This window comes from Rhinoraja longicauda, chromosome 27, assembly GCF_053455715.1.
Source record: "Rhinoraja longicauda isolate Sanriku21f chromosome 27, sRhiLon1.1, whole genome shotgun sequence".
Classification (NCBI taxonomy): domain Eukaryota; kingdom Metazoa; phylum Chordata; class Chondrichthyes; order Rajiformes; family Arhynchobatidae; genus Rhinoraja; species Rhinoraja longicauda.
The window spans coordinates 15172803-15191851 of NC_135979.1; the positions used below are offsets into that span (position 1 = coordinate 15172803).

The 19049-nt window shown below is 40.2% G+C and overlaps 1 protein-coding gene across 2 annotated transcripts; it reads left to right on the forward strand.

Moving 5' to 3' along the window:
• Positions 1 to 110: 110 nt before the first annotated feature.
• On the forward strand, positions 111 to 17837 carry ncdn (neurochondrin). 2 transcript variants are annotated; one of them, XM_078422870.1, is made up of 7 exons: positions 111 to 831; positions 3328 to 3463; positions 4018 to 5028; positions 7934 to 8175; positions 10606 to 10830; positions 13232 to 13374; positions 16830 to 17837. In XM_078422870.1, exons 2-7 carry the CDS (start codon positions 3338 to 3340, stop codon positions 17264 to 17266), a joined length of 2184 nt encoding a protein of 727 aa, XP_078278996.1. In that variant the 5' UTR covers positions 111 to 831; positions 3328 to 3337; the 3' UTR covers positions 17267 to 17837. The 2 variants fall into 2 exon arrangements, with proteins under 2 accessions (XP_078278996.1, XP_078278995.1); XM_078422869.1 differs by lacking the exon at positions 111 to 831 and adding an exon at positions 898 to 1288.
• Positions 17838 to 19049: the final 1212 nt, after the last annotated feature.

Here is a 19049-nt window from a genome sequence, read left to right on the forward strand (position 1 = left end):
GGGGAGGGAGGCATCGCAAACACTCCCGCGTCACTTCCGCGGCCGACATCCGCCTCAGAAATACATTTAAGAGACTTTTAATAAATTATCTCCACCCTTCAACAAATACCCATCACCTCGTCCTGACACCAGGTCAGGAACAACCACCCAGAACCATTTAAATTGCGATTGAGAGAATGCAACACGGCGACTAGAAACCGTGAGGATCAGGCCAGAGCTTTATTCCCCACCAACAAGTAATGCATCGCTCAATGTGCAGGAGGGAACTGCAGATGCTGGTTTACATCAAAGATAGACGCAAAATGCTGGAGTAACCCAGCGGGACAGGCAGCATCTCCGGAGAGAAGGAATGGGTGACGTTTCGGGTCGGGACCCTTCTTCAGCGCATCCGTAATGCATTAGATTGAGAACACGCCATTTAAATGCATGAAATGTTAAAAATTATTTGGTGGAAAAGTGAAACAAGTATGAAGCAAGATGTTTGCGCCATGGTTTGCACCGCAAGTCAACAGCAGCGCCGCTGTCATGTGGCTGCTCCCATGCATGGCAATGGAAGGAGGAATCAAGCAATTACTGGAAGGGGAATTAAGGGTCTCTGATGATGGCTCCCGACCCGAAACATCACCTATCCATGACATGCTGCCTGACCAGCTGAGTCACTGCAGAATTTTAATGTCATTTTGCTACTGACAGGGTACCGGCGCCCGACACGACTCCGGGTGGGAGTCAGTGATAACGTGACGGAAGGAACTGCAGATGTTGGTTTATACCGAAGATAGACACCAAATGCTGGTGTAAGAAAATAACTGCAGATGCTGGTACAAATCGAAGGTATTTATTCACAGAATGCTGGAGTAACTCAGCGGGACAGGCGGCAACTCTGGAGAGAGGGAATGGGCGACGTTTCGGGTCGAGACCCTTCTTCAGACTGAGTGATCAGTGGGAACAGTAGGGGGTGTTCCTTTTCTCCCGAGATGCTGCCTGCTGAGCCGCTGCGTTACTCCAGCATTTTGTGTCTGCCAGTGTGGGAACCAGGGCCTGGGCCACCGACCGGCGCCTAGCAACCGTTGCTAGGCGAAGAGTCATGCTCCCATTGGTCTGGTCCTCTGAATACAAGCGGCCCTGATTGGTTCGGATTGCTGAGGTGAAGGGTCACAGTCTGCGCTGCGCACCGGCGAGTCACGCGTGTTCCCATTGGCCGAACGAACGGAAGCAGAAGCAGCTGCTGATTGGTTCACGACGCTCGGGGTGAGCGGTCACTGTTCCCGGATGGTGCGTGCTGGTCCAGGTGGGTCTGGCTTCGCCGTGCTCTGCTGTCTTTTTGGCTTCTCTGTGCTCTGCTCTCTTTTTTCCTCCTTTTTTTAAATTTTAACCGGCGGTTTCATGCTTTAGAATCACAACTTGGGGCTACTGACTATCCCGCGTTCTACGCTTAAGCTCAGGGGTGACCGCGCTTTTGCGGTTGCAGCTCCTAGACTGGAACAGCATCCCTCTCCCCATCAGAACTGCCCCCTCCATCGACTCCTTTAAGTCCAGGCTCAAAATCTATTTCTACTCCTTCGCATTTGAGGCCCTCTCTGAGGGGGCGCTGTGAACTGTTTATGTATGTGCTGTTATGTGTGTGTGCCATTGTATGTTCGTTCTTAGTACCTGACCTGATGTACAGCACTTTGGTCAACGAGGGTTGTTTTTAAATGTGCTATACAACTAAAATTGACTTGACTTGACAACCATTACTGTTGGTTTAGTATTTCAGCATAACTGGGTTGAGCGCTCCAGCCAGCACAACAGTGTAGTGAGAGATATAAGAAAATAACTGCAGATGCTGGTACAAATCGAAGGTATTTATTCACAAAATGCTGGAGTAACTCAGCAGGTCAGGCAGCATCTCGGGAGAGAAGGATTGGGTGACATTTCGGGTCGAGACCCTTCTTCTCGACCCGAAACGTCACCCATTCCTTCTCTCCCGAGATGCTGCCTGACTTGCTGAGTTACTTCAGCATTTTGTGAATAAATACCTTCAACAGTGTAGCGAGGGTCCGCATCCTTGTTGGGAGACCCTCAAAGAGGTAGTAGTGATGTTAAACCAAAAGTTAGTTTACCTGTTTTAGTCAAGAGTGCTTTATTACCATGTGTCTCGAAAACGGAACATTGAACGTCTTACTTGCAGCAGCACATTCAAGTATGTTAACATAGTACTCTGTCAACATCATAATAGACAAGGAAAAAATAGTTTAGTGTATAGAAATACAAGCAATAGTAATGCAAAGATAAAAACAATGCCCCCAGGTCTATGTCACTAGGAACTTTGTTGGAGGTTATCGTAGCATTGCGATATTTTGGAAGAAGCTGCTCCTAAAACTGGATGTTACAGTTTTCAGACCTTCCTGATGGCAGGAGTGAAGATTCAGCAGTTTGTACTGCAGATATACTACCTTTATTAGAAGGTGCTTTGAATTCTTAATAATCTACATTATAACCATAACTTGTACTTGCACACACTTTTCATTGAACACTGCTGTCTTTTATTAAAACTACATAATACTGATGAGATGTATCATGTATATATCCAGTCCCAGAGAAAGACAAAGGAAAACAAAATTAACTGAGTTAATGTGTAGGAAGGAACTGCACTGATTTACTTCGAAGATAGACACAAAATGCTGGAGTAACTCAGCAGGATAGGTGGTCTCGATCCAAAACGTCACCCATTCCTTCTATCCAGAGGTGCTGCCTGTCTCTCTCAGTTACTCCAACATTTCGGGTCTCTTCAAACTGAGTTAATGGATCCACAGATAAGTGCATTAGACTGAGAAATCAAATTGCCTGTTGTACCCAAAGTGGTAAAATTTAATGTTGAATCCAGAAGGCTGCAATATGTTTAGACAGAGAATAAGGTTTTGTTTCTCATGTTTGCTTTGTGATAGTACAGGAGGCTACATTCTGATAGATCAGAGTTGGACATTAATGCGTAGGAAGGAACTGCAGATGCTGATTTAAACCAAAGATAGACACAAAAAGCTGGAGTAACTCAGTGGGACAGGCAGCATCTCTATATAGAAGGAATGGGCGACATTTTGGGTCTTGACCCGAAACGTCACCCATTCCTTCTCTCCGGAGATGCTGCCTGTCCCGCTGAGTTACTCCAGCTTTTTATGTCTATCTTGGGCATTGATGTGACAGGCAGCGGGAAGTTTGGGATCATCTTGCATTTATTTATCAGGATTGTTTTGTTAGTATGTACTCCAACTCTACGCAGTATTTACCATTTTCTTGAAATAACATTCTTTGACGTTTTTCTCCATTTTCTTTTTTACTGCCATTCAGATAGCTTTAAATGGCGTCAAATTCAGACAAAACAACTGGGACTGAAAGTCAGTCAAGCACTAGAACACTGGAACGATGTCTTAAAGTTCTACAGGATGCAAAGAATGATAGTGAACAATTTGCTGCACTTTTACTGGTAAGAATGTTTGAATACATCAGCTTGAATTTGGTTGTATTGGTTTTCTGCTGTAACTATCTCAATGTTGGATGAGAGTTTGCCAACAGAGTTTTTCAGTGTATGAATTGAGTTTAGATTTAATTTTATCAAATATTGCATTCATTTTGCTTTATATGACAATACTCCATTAAGCAGATAACTTAATTTTCTATGTAATTTGCTTATAGTTCAGTTTGAGGTAAGAGTCGAGTGTTTTATTGTCATGTTTGAAAATGGAACAATGAGATTCTTACTTGTGGCAGCACAACAGACTTACAAACAGTACTTTAAACTCATAATAAACAAAAAGCTCAAACTATATATAGAAACAAAGACACAAACAAATAAATAAATAGTAATGCAAAATAATGGTAATCTAGAAATAGTGAACTCTTCTGAGATTTAGTTTGTGATTTCAGCTTGAAAATTGAAAATCACTGTCATTGAACCAAACAAATGATTGCAAACCACTTACTGACCTTCTGTTATACCAATATTTGACACATAAAATGATTACTTTTTATTCACTTTAGGTGACCAAAGTGGTGAAGGCAGGTGAAACTGATGCAGACACTCGACAGCGGATATTTGATGCTATTGGATTCTCTTTCCCGAATCGACTCCTTATCACCAAGGAATCACCCAGTGGTTGTCCCAATTTAATTTTCCGAGCTCTGGGCATGACTCTGTTTGCATGTTTTTCCACAAATCCAGAAATGGTTTCTCACCCTCAAATGTTAAATACAATTCCCATTTTCAATGAAATTGTCAGTTCATCAATAGAACCTGGAGCAGATATTACCACCTTCACATCAATGATTGAAGATTCATATCAGTGTCTTCAGGCAATATCTTCTTCTCCTGAAGGACAAAGACATTCAGTAGCTCAAGGAACAGTGTTCGCATTATGTCGTGCTTACCTAAACCAATGTCATGGCTGTGAGAAAGCATTGTATCTTCTTGTCTGCCTGCTGAATGCAATGGAAAAAGTATGTTGGAACACTTGTAAGCCAGAGCTCTTGAAGGTATGCAACATGCTTAGTGAACAGTTTGCTACAGATCAAGGTCATCAGAAATTTGAATTGTGTAACCTGATGCAGCATTTTCTACCCACCCCATCTGAGGATCCAACAGAGGATCCAACTTTCACCGCATGCTTGAAGAATTGTTATATTGGCCTCTTCAGTATACTCAGCAGTAAATTGAGTATCTCACAAAGGGACCCAGCACTGAAACTTGCTGGGCTCCTGTTGGCTGTTTATGGCACAGACTGGATTCTGACAGTAAATGCTGAAACAAGAAGTAAATTCTTATCGTTGTTAGTGAACCTGGCCTGTGTGGAAGTTCGGATTTGCTTGGAAGATCCCAGTCAAGAGGCAACTTACTCTAAACCAGATGTCATCACAGCATGCTACAGTATAATTGAGTTTGGGATGATGGTGTGTGTGCTTGGCGATAAAGTCCATTTAACAGAAGCTGAATGTAGACAATTAATTGCAATAATGGTGGAGGCCTTTGGAGCGATCATTGACTATATTAAGCAGGTGAGGTGTGGAAAAGGGTTTCTCTTATGAATTTACTGCATTTTTAAATTTGTATAATTTGTCTCCATTTTATAGTTTAGAAATACAGCATAAAAACAGGTCCTTCAGCCCACCAAGTCCATACCACTACCAATTACCCTTTTACACAAGTTCTGATATCCCTCTTTAGCATTTGTTCCCCACACACCAGGGGCAATTTACAGAGGCCAATTAACCTACAAACCTGAACATCCTTTTGGGATGTGGGAGGAAACCAGAACACCCAGAGGAAACTCACACGGCCACGGGGAGAACATGCAAACTGCACACAGACAGCACCTGATATCGGGATTGAACCCAGGTCCCTGGCGCTTTGAAGCAACAGCTCTACCAGCTGCGCCACTTTATGTTCAGATCTGTGAAGTAATAGTGGGGGAATTTGAATTACCCTGACACTAACCAGGATGCAGTTGTGTCAGAGGCAATGAGTGTACATAATTCTTTCACATAAAAAAAAGTCCCTGACAGATCCCTGTTTAATCTTTCGCCTTTCAACTTAAATCTATGCCCTCTAGTTTTAGTCCATGCTATTCTGGGGAAAAAGGATGTGACTGCTCATCTTATCTATGCCCTCATGATTTTATATGCCTCTACAAGGCCACTCCTCAGCCTCTTTTGCCGAGTGGAGGGGGGGGGCGGGTCGTGGAGGAGACCTTGGGCTGTCCTTGTAGCTCAACCTTCTCAGACTTGATAATATTCTCAAAATTTATTTTGCATCCTTTTCAGTTTAATTACATATTTATTCTAGCAGGTTGACCAGAACGATACTCAGTGCTCCAACTTGATTCAACCTTTTGAGGAGTTAGCAGGGAGGGATGATGAGGCCTATGTATTTGTGGTAATGCAGATTTCAACAGGGTTTTTGAGATCCCATTTATAAAGAACTAGTCACCATATAAAAGCTTGAGGGATCTGACAGTGTTGGCGAATTTGATCTAAAATTGATTCGCCAGGAATAAAGGGTGATAGTGGATTGATATTTTTGTGACTGGAAGACTGTTATCAATTGGCTTCCGCTGAGATAAATGCTCAACCCGTACGTTTTAAAATATTTTAGTGATTTAGAGTTGCATGTTATGTATTGCTGGGTGGCAGAGGGAAGTATGCTTGCAGATGATGCATGTGTTTGTGAAGAGGGAAACTAGATTTTATGAACATTCAGATGATTTGCTCATTTAGCAGGAATTTAACCCAGACAAGTGTGAGGTAATGCATTTGTGAAGGTGCAACAGAGCAAGAGAATGCACAGTAAATAGTAAATTGTTGATTTAATGCAGAGGTAACAAAGTGACCCTGAAATGTTTGTCTCAATATCTTCAGCCAAATAATGTTGTTTAAAAAGACAGGGATATTTTTCTTTACTGAAGATAAGAGAAAGGGAAATTACACTAGAATCTTATTCAGCGTTAGATCGTGAATCTGGTCAGTATATTTTGAAAATTGTGATTGTGTTGGGGGAAGGATGTTAGAGGAGCTTTGTTACAGAACAATAACTTGTAGAAACGAGATAAAATGGGATAGACTAAGATTTAATTTGGAACAGAGGAGACTTAATTGAAGTGTATACATTTTGAGGGATTGAGAGGGAATAAATGGGAATCACCTATTTCTCTTTGAGGGATCCAAAACAGCAGATATGGATTTAAAATATTTTTCAAAGCATTAGATGGGAGACATGGAAAAACACTTTCACATGGGATGTCTGGAACTTGCTGCCTCAGAATGATACTTGGAAGAACTATGACATATGTGGTTACAGACCAGTGTTGGAAGTCAGGATTAAACTGAGTAACTTTTTTTTGCCCAGCACAGAACATAATGTGCTGTTAGACTCCACTTATGTCTTTCACTTTCTGTGGTTGTTTTTTCTGTGTTGAAGACCTCCCAACTATCAGAGATTCATTTTAATTCCACAGCTCTGATGCCGTTTCATAATTCATTATCTCTTTGGTTTTAATAGAACTCTTAAAATTATACTTTATATAAATGTGGCAGGAGGACTAATTGTATGCTTGCATAAAACTGCATATGGTTGTATGCTGCATTGTACAGATTGTGGCATTTTTTGAATCATGACATAAATGTACAATTGGTTTGCTGTAATATTAGATTAATGCAAATTCTAATACAAATTTAATAACGATGCAATTTAAATGAATGCATTTTGCACAGGAAAATGCATAATTGTGATTTGGTGATCCAATATTTATTAAATAATGTACTGCAAATAATAGAATTCATCAGACAGTATGTTTTTAATCAGAATAAGAGGCAGCAATTAGGAGGAATGATTGGATTATTTACTGTTCATGTGTTTTGAATCTGCTTTGGACTGTATGAAAAAACAGAAATGACCAAACCTCAGATTGAGTTTGAATAGCTGAGTTGGCCATGCATGTAAACAAACATCAAAATTGGCTTATGGTTCTAATCAAAATTGACTGACAACAAATATCCATGGGAAATAGAATTGCTATTAAATGTGAATGGAGTTTCATTTGGCCTATGGTAAAGGGTGGAATTTCGATAATGAACAGCCAGAGTTGAAACTTCAATTATGTGATTTACTCTGAGAGAATTTTCTCTTTAGGGTGCAGCGAAGCTGATTTAAAAAAAATCTTATGTAATTTTCTGTATTCTGGCGTTGCTATGAATAAAACACCAGATCCACAATTTATTTATGTATCCCAGCAGAAAATCAGTAGCTTATTGTTTAGAAGCTTTCCCTTATAGTAAATTGCATTACACTTCAAATATTCTCAATAATTCCTTTTAATGGGAATTTGTTACTTCTATTTCACTTTTTAAAATGTGGTTGTAAATACATCAATTTGAATTTTATCATAAAATTCTTCCTATAACGCAGGTGAAAGAAGACCAACTGAGAGACCCATTTCTGTTTGCCTCGATCAGAGTATTAGGTGCATGGATGGCTGAAGAGACTTGTGCATTAAAACAAGAAATCTGTGATGTGCTGCCTTTTCTGATTCATTATGCTCGGGTTCTATTTGAGTGTTCAATTAGATCAGACAACGTGGACAACGAAGTAAAAGAACTATCTCTAACTGATAGTTCTGAGGCAAAAACCTGGTCGAGGGATGCTTTGAGGTAAGAAAAAATTGCAATATAACATTTTATGGTCTATTTCATAAACTGTGGTCCTGTAATTTTACTCTTACCCTGAATGAAAATTCAGCTGTAATTTTACAATCGCAACAATAATAACGTGCTAAATTCCAGAATTTGGATCTCTGGCGTGTAAAGGCTGGATTTCCAATTCAGAAATGTAAAAGGTTATTGAACCTTGGGAGGACAGAATTGGAGAAACGTAGTAGAAAGGATGCTGGTTTAAACTGAAGATCGACACAAAATGCTGGAGTAACTCAGCGGGACTGGCAGTATCTCTGGATAGAAGGAATGGGTGACATTTCAGGTCGAAACTCCATCCAGAGATGCTGCCTGTTCCGCTGAGTTACTCCAGAATTTTGTGTCTATATTGGAGAAACCTATATCTCAGGGAGTTGAAAGGTAGTGGAAAATAACAATAATATGGAAAACTGAGATAATGGATGAATGTGAACATTTTAAAACAGGTAACCATTTTAAGTTAATGGGACTTTGCTGTCCTCTTCTTAACTGACACTAACTTTTTGATGTCAAGTTAAGAGGGTAAAACATGAGAGAGTGCTTTGGAATAATTGGTTCTGAAGGTGCAGCTCAAAGAGCTCCTACTCCACAGCACCGGAGACAGGGTCTGTTCCTGACCTCAATTGGATAAAGTAAATTGCCCCCAGGTGAATGGGGGAAGAACATGAAAATATGATGTGAATATTTTTGTTAATTTAATAAATGTAGGATTAATGTAATGGGTGGTTTATGGTCAGTTTGACTTGCTGCGCTAAAGACTTATTTCTGTGCTATATCTCTCAATGAATCTACAGATCCTCACAACAAAGACACAGATTAGCAGCAGGCGATCTGAGCTTGGATAGATGGGCAAGTAGCAATAGGCAGTCCATGTGTTGATGTGGGTTATGTATTTAGGAGTTTCTCCTGGGGTTAAATACGACAACAATACTGTATAGACTGGGACCATGTCAGATTTTTTTTTCCCCTCAGAAAAGAATGGGTTGTTCGCTGCTCAACAGCGTTTGATGAGGAGATTAAAGACCATAGTTTGTATTTTGCTGCACTTCACTGGAAGACATTTCAGCCAATCTAGAATTTGATTTTAAGAAAGCAGTCAGAATTGTGGTGAGCACAAAAGCAACATTGCTTCCTACTTGCTGGCGTTCCCCCAAAAGGTCTAGATTGATTTAAGAAAAGAGCTCCAGATGCAGGGAATATAACAGCAGAAAGTTCTATGAACACAGCAGGCAAGGCAGTATCTGTAGAGGTAGGTAACCCTCCATTAGAACTGGATTTTAAACTGCCAGAGTGGAGTGCGATTGGGGAGGGGTGGGGTTTATGGAAAGAGTAAAACAAAATCTGTGATAGGGTAAAGAACAAAGTTGTCCAGTGTTACATGCTTTTGGGTAACTTCTATTTCATAGAAGAATGCAGGCAGTTGGATGATGAAGGGAAAAAAACCCTCAAAAGAACATACTGGCACAGTGAAATCTAGAATACAGCAGATACAGGAAATTTAAAACAAAAGAAAATGCTTGAAATATCCATCGTATCAATTTGCATTCAGGATAATAGAAAAATAGAGTTAATTTTACCAGTGGATGACCTTGTATCAGAAGTAGCCAATTCTGACATAAGACTGGTAATCTGAAATTATTGAATTCACCCTAGGGCTATAACATGCCAAGGGCAACATAGTAGATGAAGTAGATGAACCTGATCTCCCGGTTGCTCAACACTAACTGCCCCTTCCGTTCCCACACTGACCTTTCTGTCCTGGGTCCCCTCCATTGTCAGAGTGAGTCAGCCCAGGACAAACTAAAGGAACAGCACCTCATATTTCACTTGGGCAACTTACATCCCAGCAGTATGAATATTGACTTCTCTACTTTCCCCCTCTCTCCATCCCTTCTCCTTCCCAGTCCTCCAACCAGTCTTACACTCTCCGACTACATTTTATCTATAAGGTAGATAAAATGCTGGAGTAACTCAGTGGGACGAGAGAGAAGGAGTGTGTAATGTTTCGGGTCGAGACCCTTCAGATAGTGAAAAACAATATATCCAAATTAGATGTTGATACAGATAGTTTGCATTTCGAGCAATGCAGATAAATGTATAAAATATAGGAAAATGTGGGTACACAGCTGCAGATCGGTCATTAACATGTTGAATAGCAGAATAGGGTCAAGGAGCTCAATATCAATTCCTTGAATGTTTTTCATGCGTACAAAATGAAAAACATGTATCCTGTGTTTTATCATTTACTTCTTAATCAGGTTTGTGTTGTCTTTCTATTTCATAGGAGCACAGCAAGAGTTACTTGAAAATATGAGAATTACTAGTAGAACCTGTTTCTTAATACTTGGGTGTATCTAAAATATTGAGCTGATTATATGTCTCTACTTACAGGTTCTTGTTACCTGGATTTTGTCACCTTTCAGTTGAGGATGCTCCTCGGAGAATCTTAATTTCACATGGGTTTCATGTTTTGCTTCTCCGCTATTTTACACAACAGTGGGAAGTCTTCAGTACTTGCCAAAATGCACCACTTTTACCAGATAAAACAGAGATGAATCTCCGAACGGCCTGTGGAATTTTCCTGAATCTTGTAGTAACTGACCCTGCACTGATAAGGTATAAACAACTCAGCTGAATAATTACTCTTTAATTTGATGAAAATTAGTTTAATGTATTGAAAAAGAAATGTATGTTAGGATAGTGAAAAGAATCCACAAGAGTGCCAAATTAACTTCTTTATAACTACATCTCTACTATTTAAGTAATACATCAGGGGAGGGAACAAAGAGAAATTGGAAAATTCATTACACAAGAACTAGACTTGGGTACAATAAACAAAAACATTGGTTAGGTTTCAGTTTACAGCTTGAGCACAGGTGCATTGGCGCTTAAATGGTGCTCGCTGATCACAATCAGCTGCAAGAAAACCCAATCCATGGGTCACGGTTTTTAAGTTTCCTGTTAAATGTCAAGCATCTTGGCCAGGTTCCAGCAATGATAATTCAGCAAGATAACTAGTTTACTTTGCATTCCTGCTCCTGTTTGGTCCCAAGACGGATTTGTAATTGTGACCACTTTTTATAATACATATTCAGTTTTTCTGGATATGGTTGTCACCCATTCCTAAGTACAATTACCCATGATCGGTCATGGACCAAGCATATTGAAGCAACAGCCAAGAAGGCACACCAATGCCTCTAATTTCTCAGGAGACTGAGACAATTTGGCATGTCTCCTATGACTTTCAGACTTCTACAGATGCACCAGAGAAAGCATACAGCTGGGTTGCATCACAGCTTGGTTTGGGAATAGCTCAGCCCAAGACTGCACAAGATTGCAGAGAGTTGTGGATGTAGCCCATAACATCAAACAGACCGGGCTCCACACCATTGACTCCATCTATGCTGCCGCAGAAAAGCAGCCAACATAAAGGAAGTCTAGTCTCAGCCCCATCATTATTTCACCCAGCTCCCGTCAGGAGAGATTGGACAGACTAGGCTTGTACCCAGAAGAGAGAAAGACAGGATGAATGTGGAGGGGATGTTGCCTCTTGGGGGTGAATCTATGTAAAGGGTCACTCATTTATGGCCAATATGTGATGCTTTTTATTGCTCCTGAGGTATTGTATTTTAGAATTCTCTTTGTCAAAGGGCTGTGGAAATAGGCTTTGAATATGTGTGAACCAGAGATTATCCATATTTTCTTAAGACGTACCATTTGGCCCATTGAGTTTGTGCTAGTTCACAAATCAATTATGTCAATCTTATTTTCCTATTCCCTGTTATCTATTCTTTCATGACAATTAAGGCTGTCCCTCACCCAATTCTCTCACGAGCCATTTATACGACTGTTTGTTTAGAGTAGCCAATTAGCCTAATGACCGGCAGATGTTTGGGATAAGTGAGGAAACCAGAGCAATTGAAGGAAACCCAGAGAGCTGCATGGAAAAAATGTGAACTCCACATTAACACCACCAAAGGTCAGAACTGAGCCCTGGGCCTTGAAGCTGTGAGGCAACACCATTGTGTCACGTTTGATTCTTGACAAGCAAGAAGTTGAAAGATTTCTCTAGGTAGAGTCTGCAGTAGGTAGGTTTGAGTGGCAAGTGGGCTTCTCCTGTTCCTAACTTGCATATTCAGTTTCGCAACTTTCAATGTTGGGGTGAGTTGTGAATCAGCCTAGGTAAAACTGATAGATCCTTGCTTACAGCTACCTTTGCAGTTCTACCTTGCCCCCACATCCTTGTATATATGTCTAACATTGTAATTGTTGGATTAATCTTTTTTTCCCCCAAACCAAACTGCCTTTGCATCCAGCTGTAATGTCTAAATTCAGCATGGATTAATCCTGCCTCCTTCCTAATCTCAATTATTTTGTTGCTAATTGTGTTAATCTGTGGAGTTTTTGATGGTTTCAAAGGCCACTATTGACCTATTGTTTTAACATTAAATAGTTAGCATCCGTCCATCTGAGATGATGATGTGGCTTTGATTTCCTGTTTGGAGAGGGAAATGTTTCATCTATGGTTACATTTCCTGCTGTGGCTGACTAGGCCTATCCTTGACAGGTAGACCCTCCCGTAGCTTCCACAGGGGAAATTTCTGGGGGCCAAAGTTCCTCCAAGATCCCCACACAGTTTTGTCTGCCTGTGTATTACCATGAGGAGGCACTGCGGAAGTCTTGATGATGCACAGGTTAACATAACAATAACATTACCTATTCAAGTATTATAATGTGGTTATGCATTATTTACAAGTGCAACGGTGATTATAATTGGTGATAGTTCATTGGCTTCTCATTCAATTACATTACTAAAAATGGTATTACTAACTGGTTCCACAAAGTTTTATTCTGACCCAGACTAAGGAACATTTGTGGATTTACCAAATTTGTATGGGTAAAATATTGCCAATATTGTAAGTCTTCAAATCATAAAATTAATACCAACATTTTCTGTTTTGAATTCATCTTTACTAAACAATGCTTACCCTTGTTTTCTTTTAATTTATTGTTGCAGGCAGGAAGAGTGCTTCTTAACTTTACTTAATTTGTTAATGGAATCCTTGCCATCACTGCTCTGCAACCAAAGTTACCTGATTCTTGCTGCTAATTTTACAACTTTGGGATTAATGATGAGCCGCATATTGGCTGGCACCCCAGGTACAAAATAAAAAAGCCAAATTGTTATATATCAGTATCTCAATTATTGTTCAAAAGTTCATGTTTGCATCTAATGTAAAAGTAATTAAAAATATCTGGACTTTAGAAAATGGAGATTGTACAATATTTTACAGCAATGTCCATCTGCACTAGAGCAATGCTAATGCAAATAAATTAAAATCATTTTACATAGTAAATGCTGAATAAGAGTTCAGAAAAAATAGCAAAGCTAAGGCTGTGGATGCCAGTTTTGAGGATGCATTTGAATGCAAGGTAGGTGGGGTGGGGGGGGGGGGGGGGGAGAATAAGAAAACTGTAAAGATTCTATCACCAAGGTAGAGTTGAGTGACAAACTAATAGCAAGTAGCCGGTGTTTGAAGATTAGATGATCTGACTTGTGACTTTACTGGAGGAAATTTCCTGTATATATGTGCCTTGGTGAAATTTGCAATGGAGCCATAATTCAAAAGATTTTGAAATGGGTTTGTTGAAGAGAGTAAAAGGTTGTGGGTTAGGTCATTAAAGGATAGTGAAGACAAGTTCTAGGTGAGTCTGATCTGATTTGGATAGGAATCTTGTGAATAGTTGAGGCTTGGAAAGATAATCCAGAAAATGTTGGCCAAGTTTAAAATGAAAGTGACAATTGTGGAAATTACTTAATGAATATGAGGTAGAAATGAAGGTACAAGTTGGAAAGTATCAATCTTAGTTGAGGATAGGATTTGCTGTGCGAGTGTAGCTTGAACAAAATGGTTAGACTAATTTTGGGTGTAACCCCAGTGACTAATCAGAAGAGAGATAAAATCATGAACTGATTTCCTGGGTGCTGGTGAAGGATATGTTAAGATATTCATTTGGAGAAAGTTCAAGCTGAAACAGGCCATGCTTTTTTTTAAATGATCTTAAGCGTGTCAGTAAATGCAAATGAGTTCATTGTTTGTTCATATAATTATCAAAAGGCTATGTTTATGTATAATGAATGAGGCAGCAAAGGATGCAGCTTAATAGGAAGATGAAGGTCATTGTGCAAGGATAGTAGGAATAGCCTTTCGAACAATAAAGCTGGGACAGATAGTCAAGCAGCACGGGAACAGGGCCTTCGGTCCAATTTGCACATGCTGGCCAAGATGCCCATCTACTTTAGTCCCATCTGCCTACATCTAGCCCATATCGCGCTAAACTTTTCCTATCCATGTACGTATCCAAGGTATTTATTCACAAAATGCTGGAGTAACTCAGCAGGTCAGGCAGCAACTCAGGAGAGAAGGAATGGGTGACTTTTCGGGTCTCGACCTGAAGCGTCACCCATTCCTTCTCTCCTGCGATGCTGCCTGACCTGAGTTACTCCAGCATTTTGTGAATAAATACCTTCGATTTGTACCAGCATCTGCAGTTATTTTCTTACATGTACCTATCCAAATGTCTTTTAAATGCTGTTATAATATCTGCCTCAACGACCTCCTCCGGCAACTCGTTCCATGCGCCCACCACTCTCTGTGTAGAAAAAGTTTCCCCTCGGGTTCCTACTAAATCTTTCCCCTCTTACCTTAAACCTATGTCAATAGACAATAGGTGCAGGAGTAGGCCATTCAATGTGATCATGGCTGATCATTCACAATCAGTACCTCATTCCTGCCCCCTCTCTATACCCCCTGACTCCACTATCAGTAAGAGCTCTATCTAACTCTCTATGTCCTCTGGTTCTTGATTTCTCCAACTCTGGGTAAAATAAGTCTGTGCATTCACCCTACCTATTTCATTCATGATCTTGTACACTTCTATAAGATCATCCCTCACCCTCCTACATTCCAAGGAATAGAATCCCAGCCTGCCCAGTCTCTCCCTATCATTCTGGCCCTCTAGTCCTCACAACATCCTTGTAAATCTTTGTAAATCTATGCACTCTTTCCACCTTAATAACATCCTTCCTATGGTAGAATGACCAAAAATGAACACAATACTCCAATGTGGTCTCACCAATGTCTTGTACAACTGTAACATAAAATCCAAACTTCTATACTCTATACCCTGACTGATGAAGGCCAAAGTATCAAAAGCTGCCTTGACCACCCTGTCTAGCTGTGACACCACTTTCAAGAAACTATGTACATGTACAACCCAGAGAGTTGTGAATTTGTGGAATTCTCTGCCACAGAGGCAGTGGAGGCTAAGTCACTGGATGGATTTAAGAGAGAGTTAAATAGAGCTCTAGGGGCTGGTGGAATCAAGGGATATGGGGAGAAGGCAGGCACGGGTTATTGATTGTGGATGATCAGCCATGATCAGAATGAATGGCGGTGCTGGCTCGAAGGGCTGAATGGCCTCCTCCTGCACCTATTTTCTATGTTACTCCCAGATCGCTCTACAACTCTCCCCGGGGACCTGTGAAGGTCCTGCCCTGGTTTAACTTCCCAAAATGCAGCACTTCGCACTATCTTTGCACTGGGGTATTGATCTTGGATGATCAGCCATGATCATATTGAATGGCGGTGCTGGCTTGAAGGGCCGAATGGCCCACTCCTGCATCTATTTTCTATGTTTCTATCTGCATTAAACTCCATTAACCATTCCTCAGCAGCATCTTTGCTATCCATGATATCACCCACTTTAGTGTCGTTTGCAAAATTATACCTTCTACATTCTCATCCAAATTGTTTTAACTTTTATGTAGTTGTGTGTCTTGTTGCTTTTTTTTTAGTATGGCTGTATGGTAATTCACATATCACTGTACCTTAATTGGTACACGATACAAAAGACCTTTGAAACCTTTGAAACCTTTTGAAGCAACAATGGGCCCAGTACCAATCCCTGAGGTACACGTCCAGTCAAAGGCCTCCAGCCAAAAAAAAACAATCTTCCGCCATTACTCTGCTTTCTGCCATGAAACCAAGTCTCTATCTAGATGACTATCTCTCCCTGGATCCCATTGGATGAAACCTTCCGGATCAGCCTACTATGCAGAACCTTAACAAATGCCTTGCCAAAGTCAAGATGAGGGTAGAATGGTGAAGAAAAATATGCTTCTTAATGGTCAACTTTGAAGATAGTGGATCTGAGCACAAAGATCAAATAAAGATATGGGATTTGGGAACAGACCTGTGGTATCTTCTGGTCTGAGCTGAAACACGTAAAGACTGAAAGACTTTAGGAAAATTACAGATTGTTGGAAGAGGAGTGAGACAGCCAGAATCATTGTTTTACTTTGGGGCAGAAGTGGTTGACCTCAAACTATTATTTTAAATAATAGTTTAAGAAAATAACTGCCGATGCTGGTACAAATCGAAGGTATTTATTCACAAAATGCTGGAGTAACTCAGCGGGTCAGGCAGCATCTCAGGAGAGAAGGAATGGGTGATGTTTCAGGTCAAGACCCTTCTTCAGGCCCTTAAATAATAGTTTGGTCGTTGGGTTGTCTTGTCGTTTGTATTTTGAAAAACAATCTCTTTTTTTTCCAGTGCTTCAGGAAACCTCCGTGTCCCAGGGATTTTTCCGAGAAGCAATTCAATTTCTTTCAAAAGCACATGCAGCTCAAAGAGAAGAGGCAAATCAAAGAACACTTATTGTCCTGACTGAGCGATACCAGGAAGTTTGGGATCAAATCTCTGAGCTTTGGTTTCTAGGAATGCAAGCTTTTAGTAGTTGCATTCCTTTATTGCCATGGCTACCACAGAATGTAATTGAATTGAAGTGGATGAATAATATTTTTGATTTGCTAACTCAAGCTTCCCCAATGTCTGTCGAGCTTGACCTTGTTGCTGCCTTTCAATGTGTGTTAGCTGAGCTAGCAAAGAACAATAAATCATGCAAGGACTTTATGTTACTCAAGAATGGTGCAGAGAGAGCAAACCTGTATGGAATGTCTATTTTGAAAGATGTTCTCTGCAAAAATTAGAAACCTAATCTTGCTGTCCTGAATTTGGTAGATTAAGCCACCAGTGTAATGATTTCAAGGTAGACACAAAATGCTGGAGTAACTCAGCGGGTTAGGCAGCATCTCAGGAGAGAAGGAATGGGTGACGTTTTGGGTCGAGACCCTTCTTCAGACTGATTTGAAGCTTCAGTTTGCTCTCAGAAGCTTACTATGTTTGCCTGTGAAGATGTTTTTAAAGTAGTCACTTGAATTTTATACTTTGAGTCTTACTGCTATTTAAAGTTTCATCCTTTTTAAAAAATTCAGTCAAACAGAGCAGGTTTGGCCCTGCACACTTTTGTAACCAGAAATCTCATGACTGTTTTCTTGCACTTACTAACTTTTGTCCTTGTTTTAAGGTAAGGCAAGTTAGATTGTAAAGCTTATGCTTGAAGATATCTTGTCATCCACAGCATACAATTAAAGAGTGAACTTCTTGCAAAGAATTATGTATCGTATCTATTTTTGCTTAATGTAAAAATAATTAGTGTTTATGTAATGTCAACAATCAATGTGATCGATTGTTATGCTGTCATATTTTGGAAAAATATAATTTGTTTGACGGGCTTAGTCCTGTACATAATGAAAATAAATGCATCAATATGCTAATAACTTCTTGAATTTACATATTTGTGTTAGTACCCACAATTTAAAAGTGTGGATATGTAATGTGATCTGGATTTGGACTACATTACTGTGAGACAGAGTAGAAAACTTTGTTTTAGGGTACATTTATTCAACACTAAAAGAGAATTGTGAACTTTCAATGCTCTTAATAAGCACATAAATATCTATGAAAATTATAAAGAGGTTCTTGATGGTGATTCTTAGTTAATTCAGATCTTAATGATCCAATAGTTGGATGTGTCAGATTATGTGCAATTGTTCTCCCAGCAACAAAATCACAATTTGCCCCTAATGCAAAACTTTCCAATTTTGTATAGATTATATAGATATTGCTGTCATTGTCCTTGGACTAATTTGGGTTGAAGCAATGTCTTTTGTGTTTGGCAATATGCTGCTAATCATGAAAGTTGGAGGGATTGATGGAACATGTATGCAAATTACACAGTAATACTTGATGCATATAAGGGATGATTTTATTTTGCTTTCAAAGAAAATATGTATCCAGAAACAATGAAGAAAAGACTAGATTTATCCATGTGAAGCAAAGCTTTTGAAAGTGAGTCAGTATAATCTGAGTTTTTAGTGGCGTCTGTTTTCACACCTTGTGAAACTTGCTATTCCAGTTAAACAAGAGCTTTTGACATGAAGTGACATTGTGGCTCAATTCCATTAACGTGCAAAATTCCACATCTGTTTTTTCATTTTGTGCCTATTTCTGTTTTGAGAGCCCAAGAGATGGACATACAACTAGTTGAGGATTGAATGAAAACTTTATTGTCATGTGACAAGCTAATAAAATTCGTTGCACCCAAGATATGCAAATAGTCACCACATAAGGGGGTTGACAAATTTACAAAGTACTAGATACACAGTATCTGCGCCAGGTCCACCTTTGTTCTCCCCCTCCCCCTTTGCTGCAGTCCTCCCACACAGGGTTGTCCATTGTTCTCCTACCTCATGGCAGTACCCCCAGGCTGGGTCCTCCTTTGTTCTGTCCCGAGACAAGGACGTCCGCATTCCACGTGGTCTGTCGGTCGGCAGACCTCTCCACTATTGCGGCCGAGTCCTCCCCGGATGCCATTGTGGCGCTGACCCAGACCCCACCCCCATGGCTCCGTTGACTCGCAGGCTCTGACCT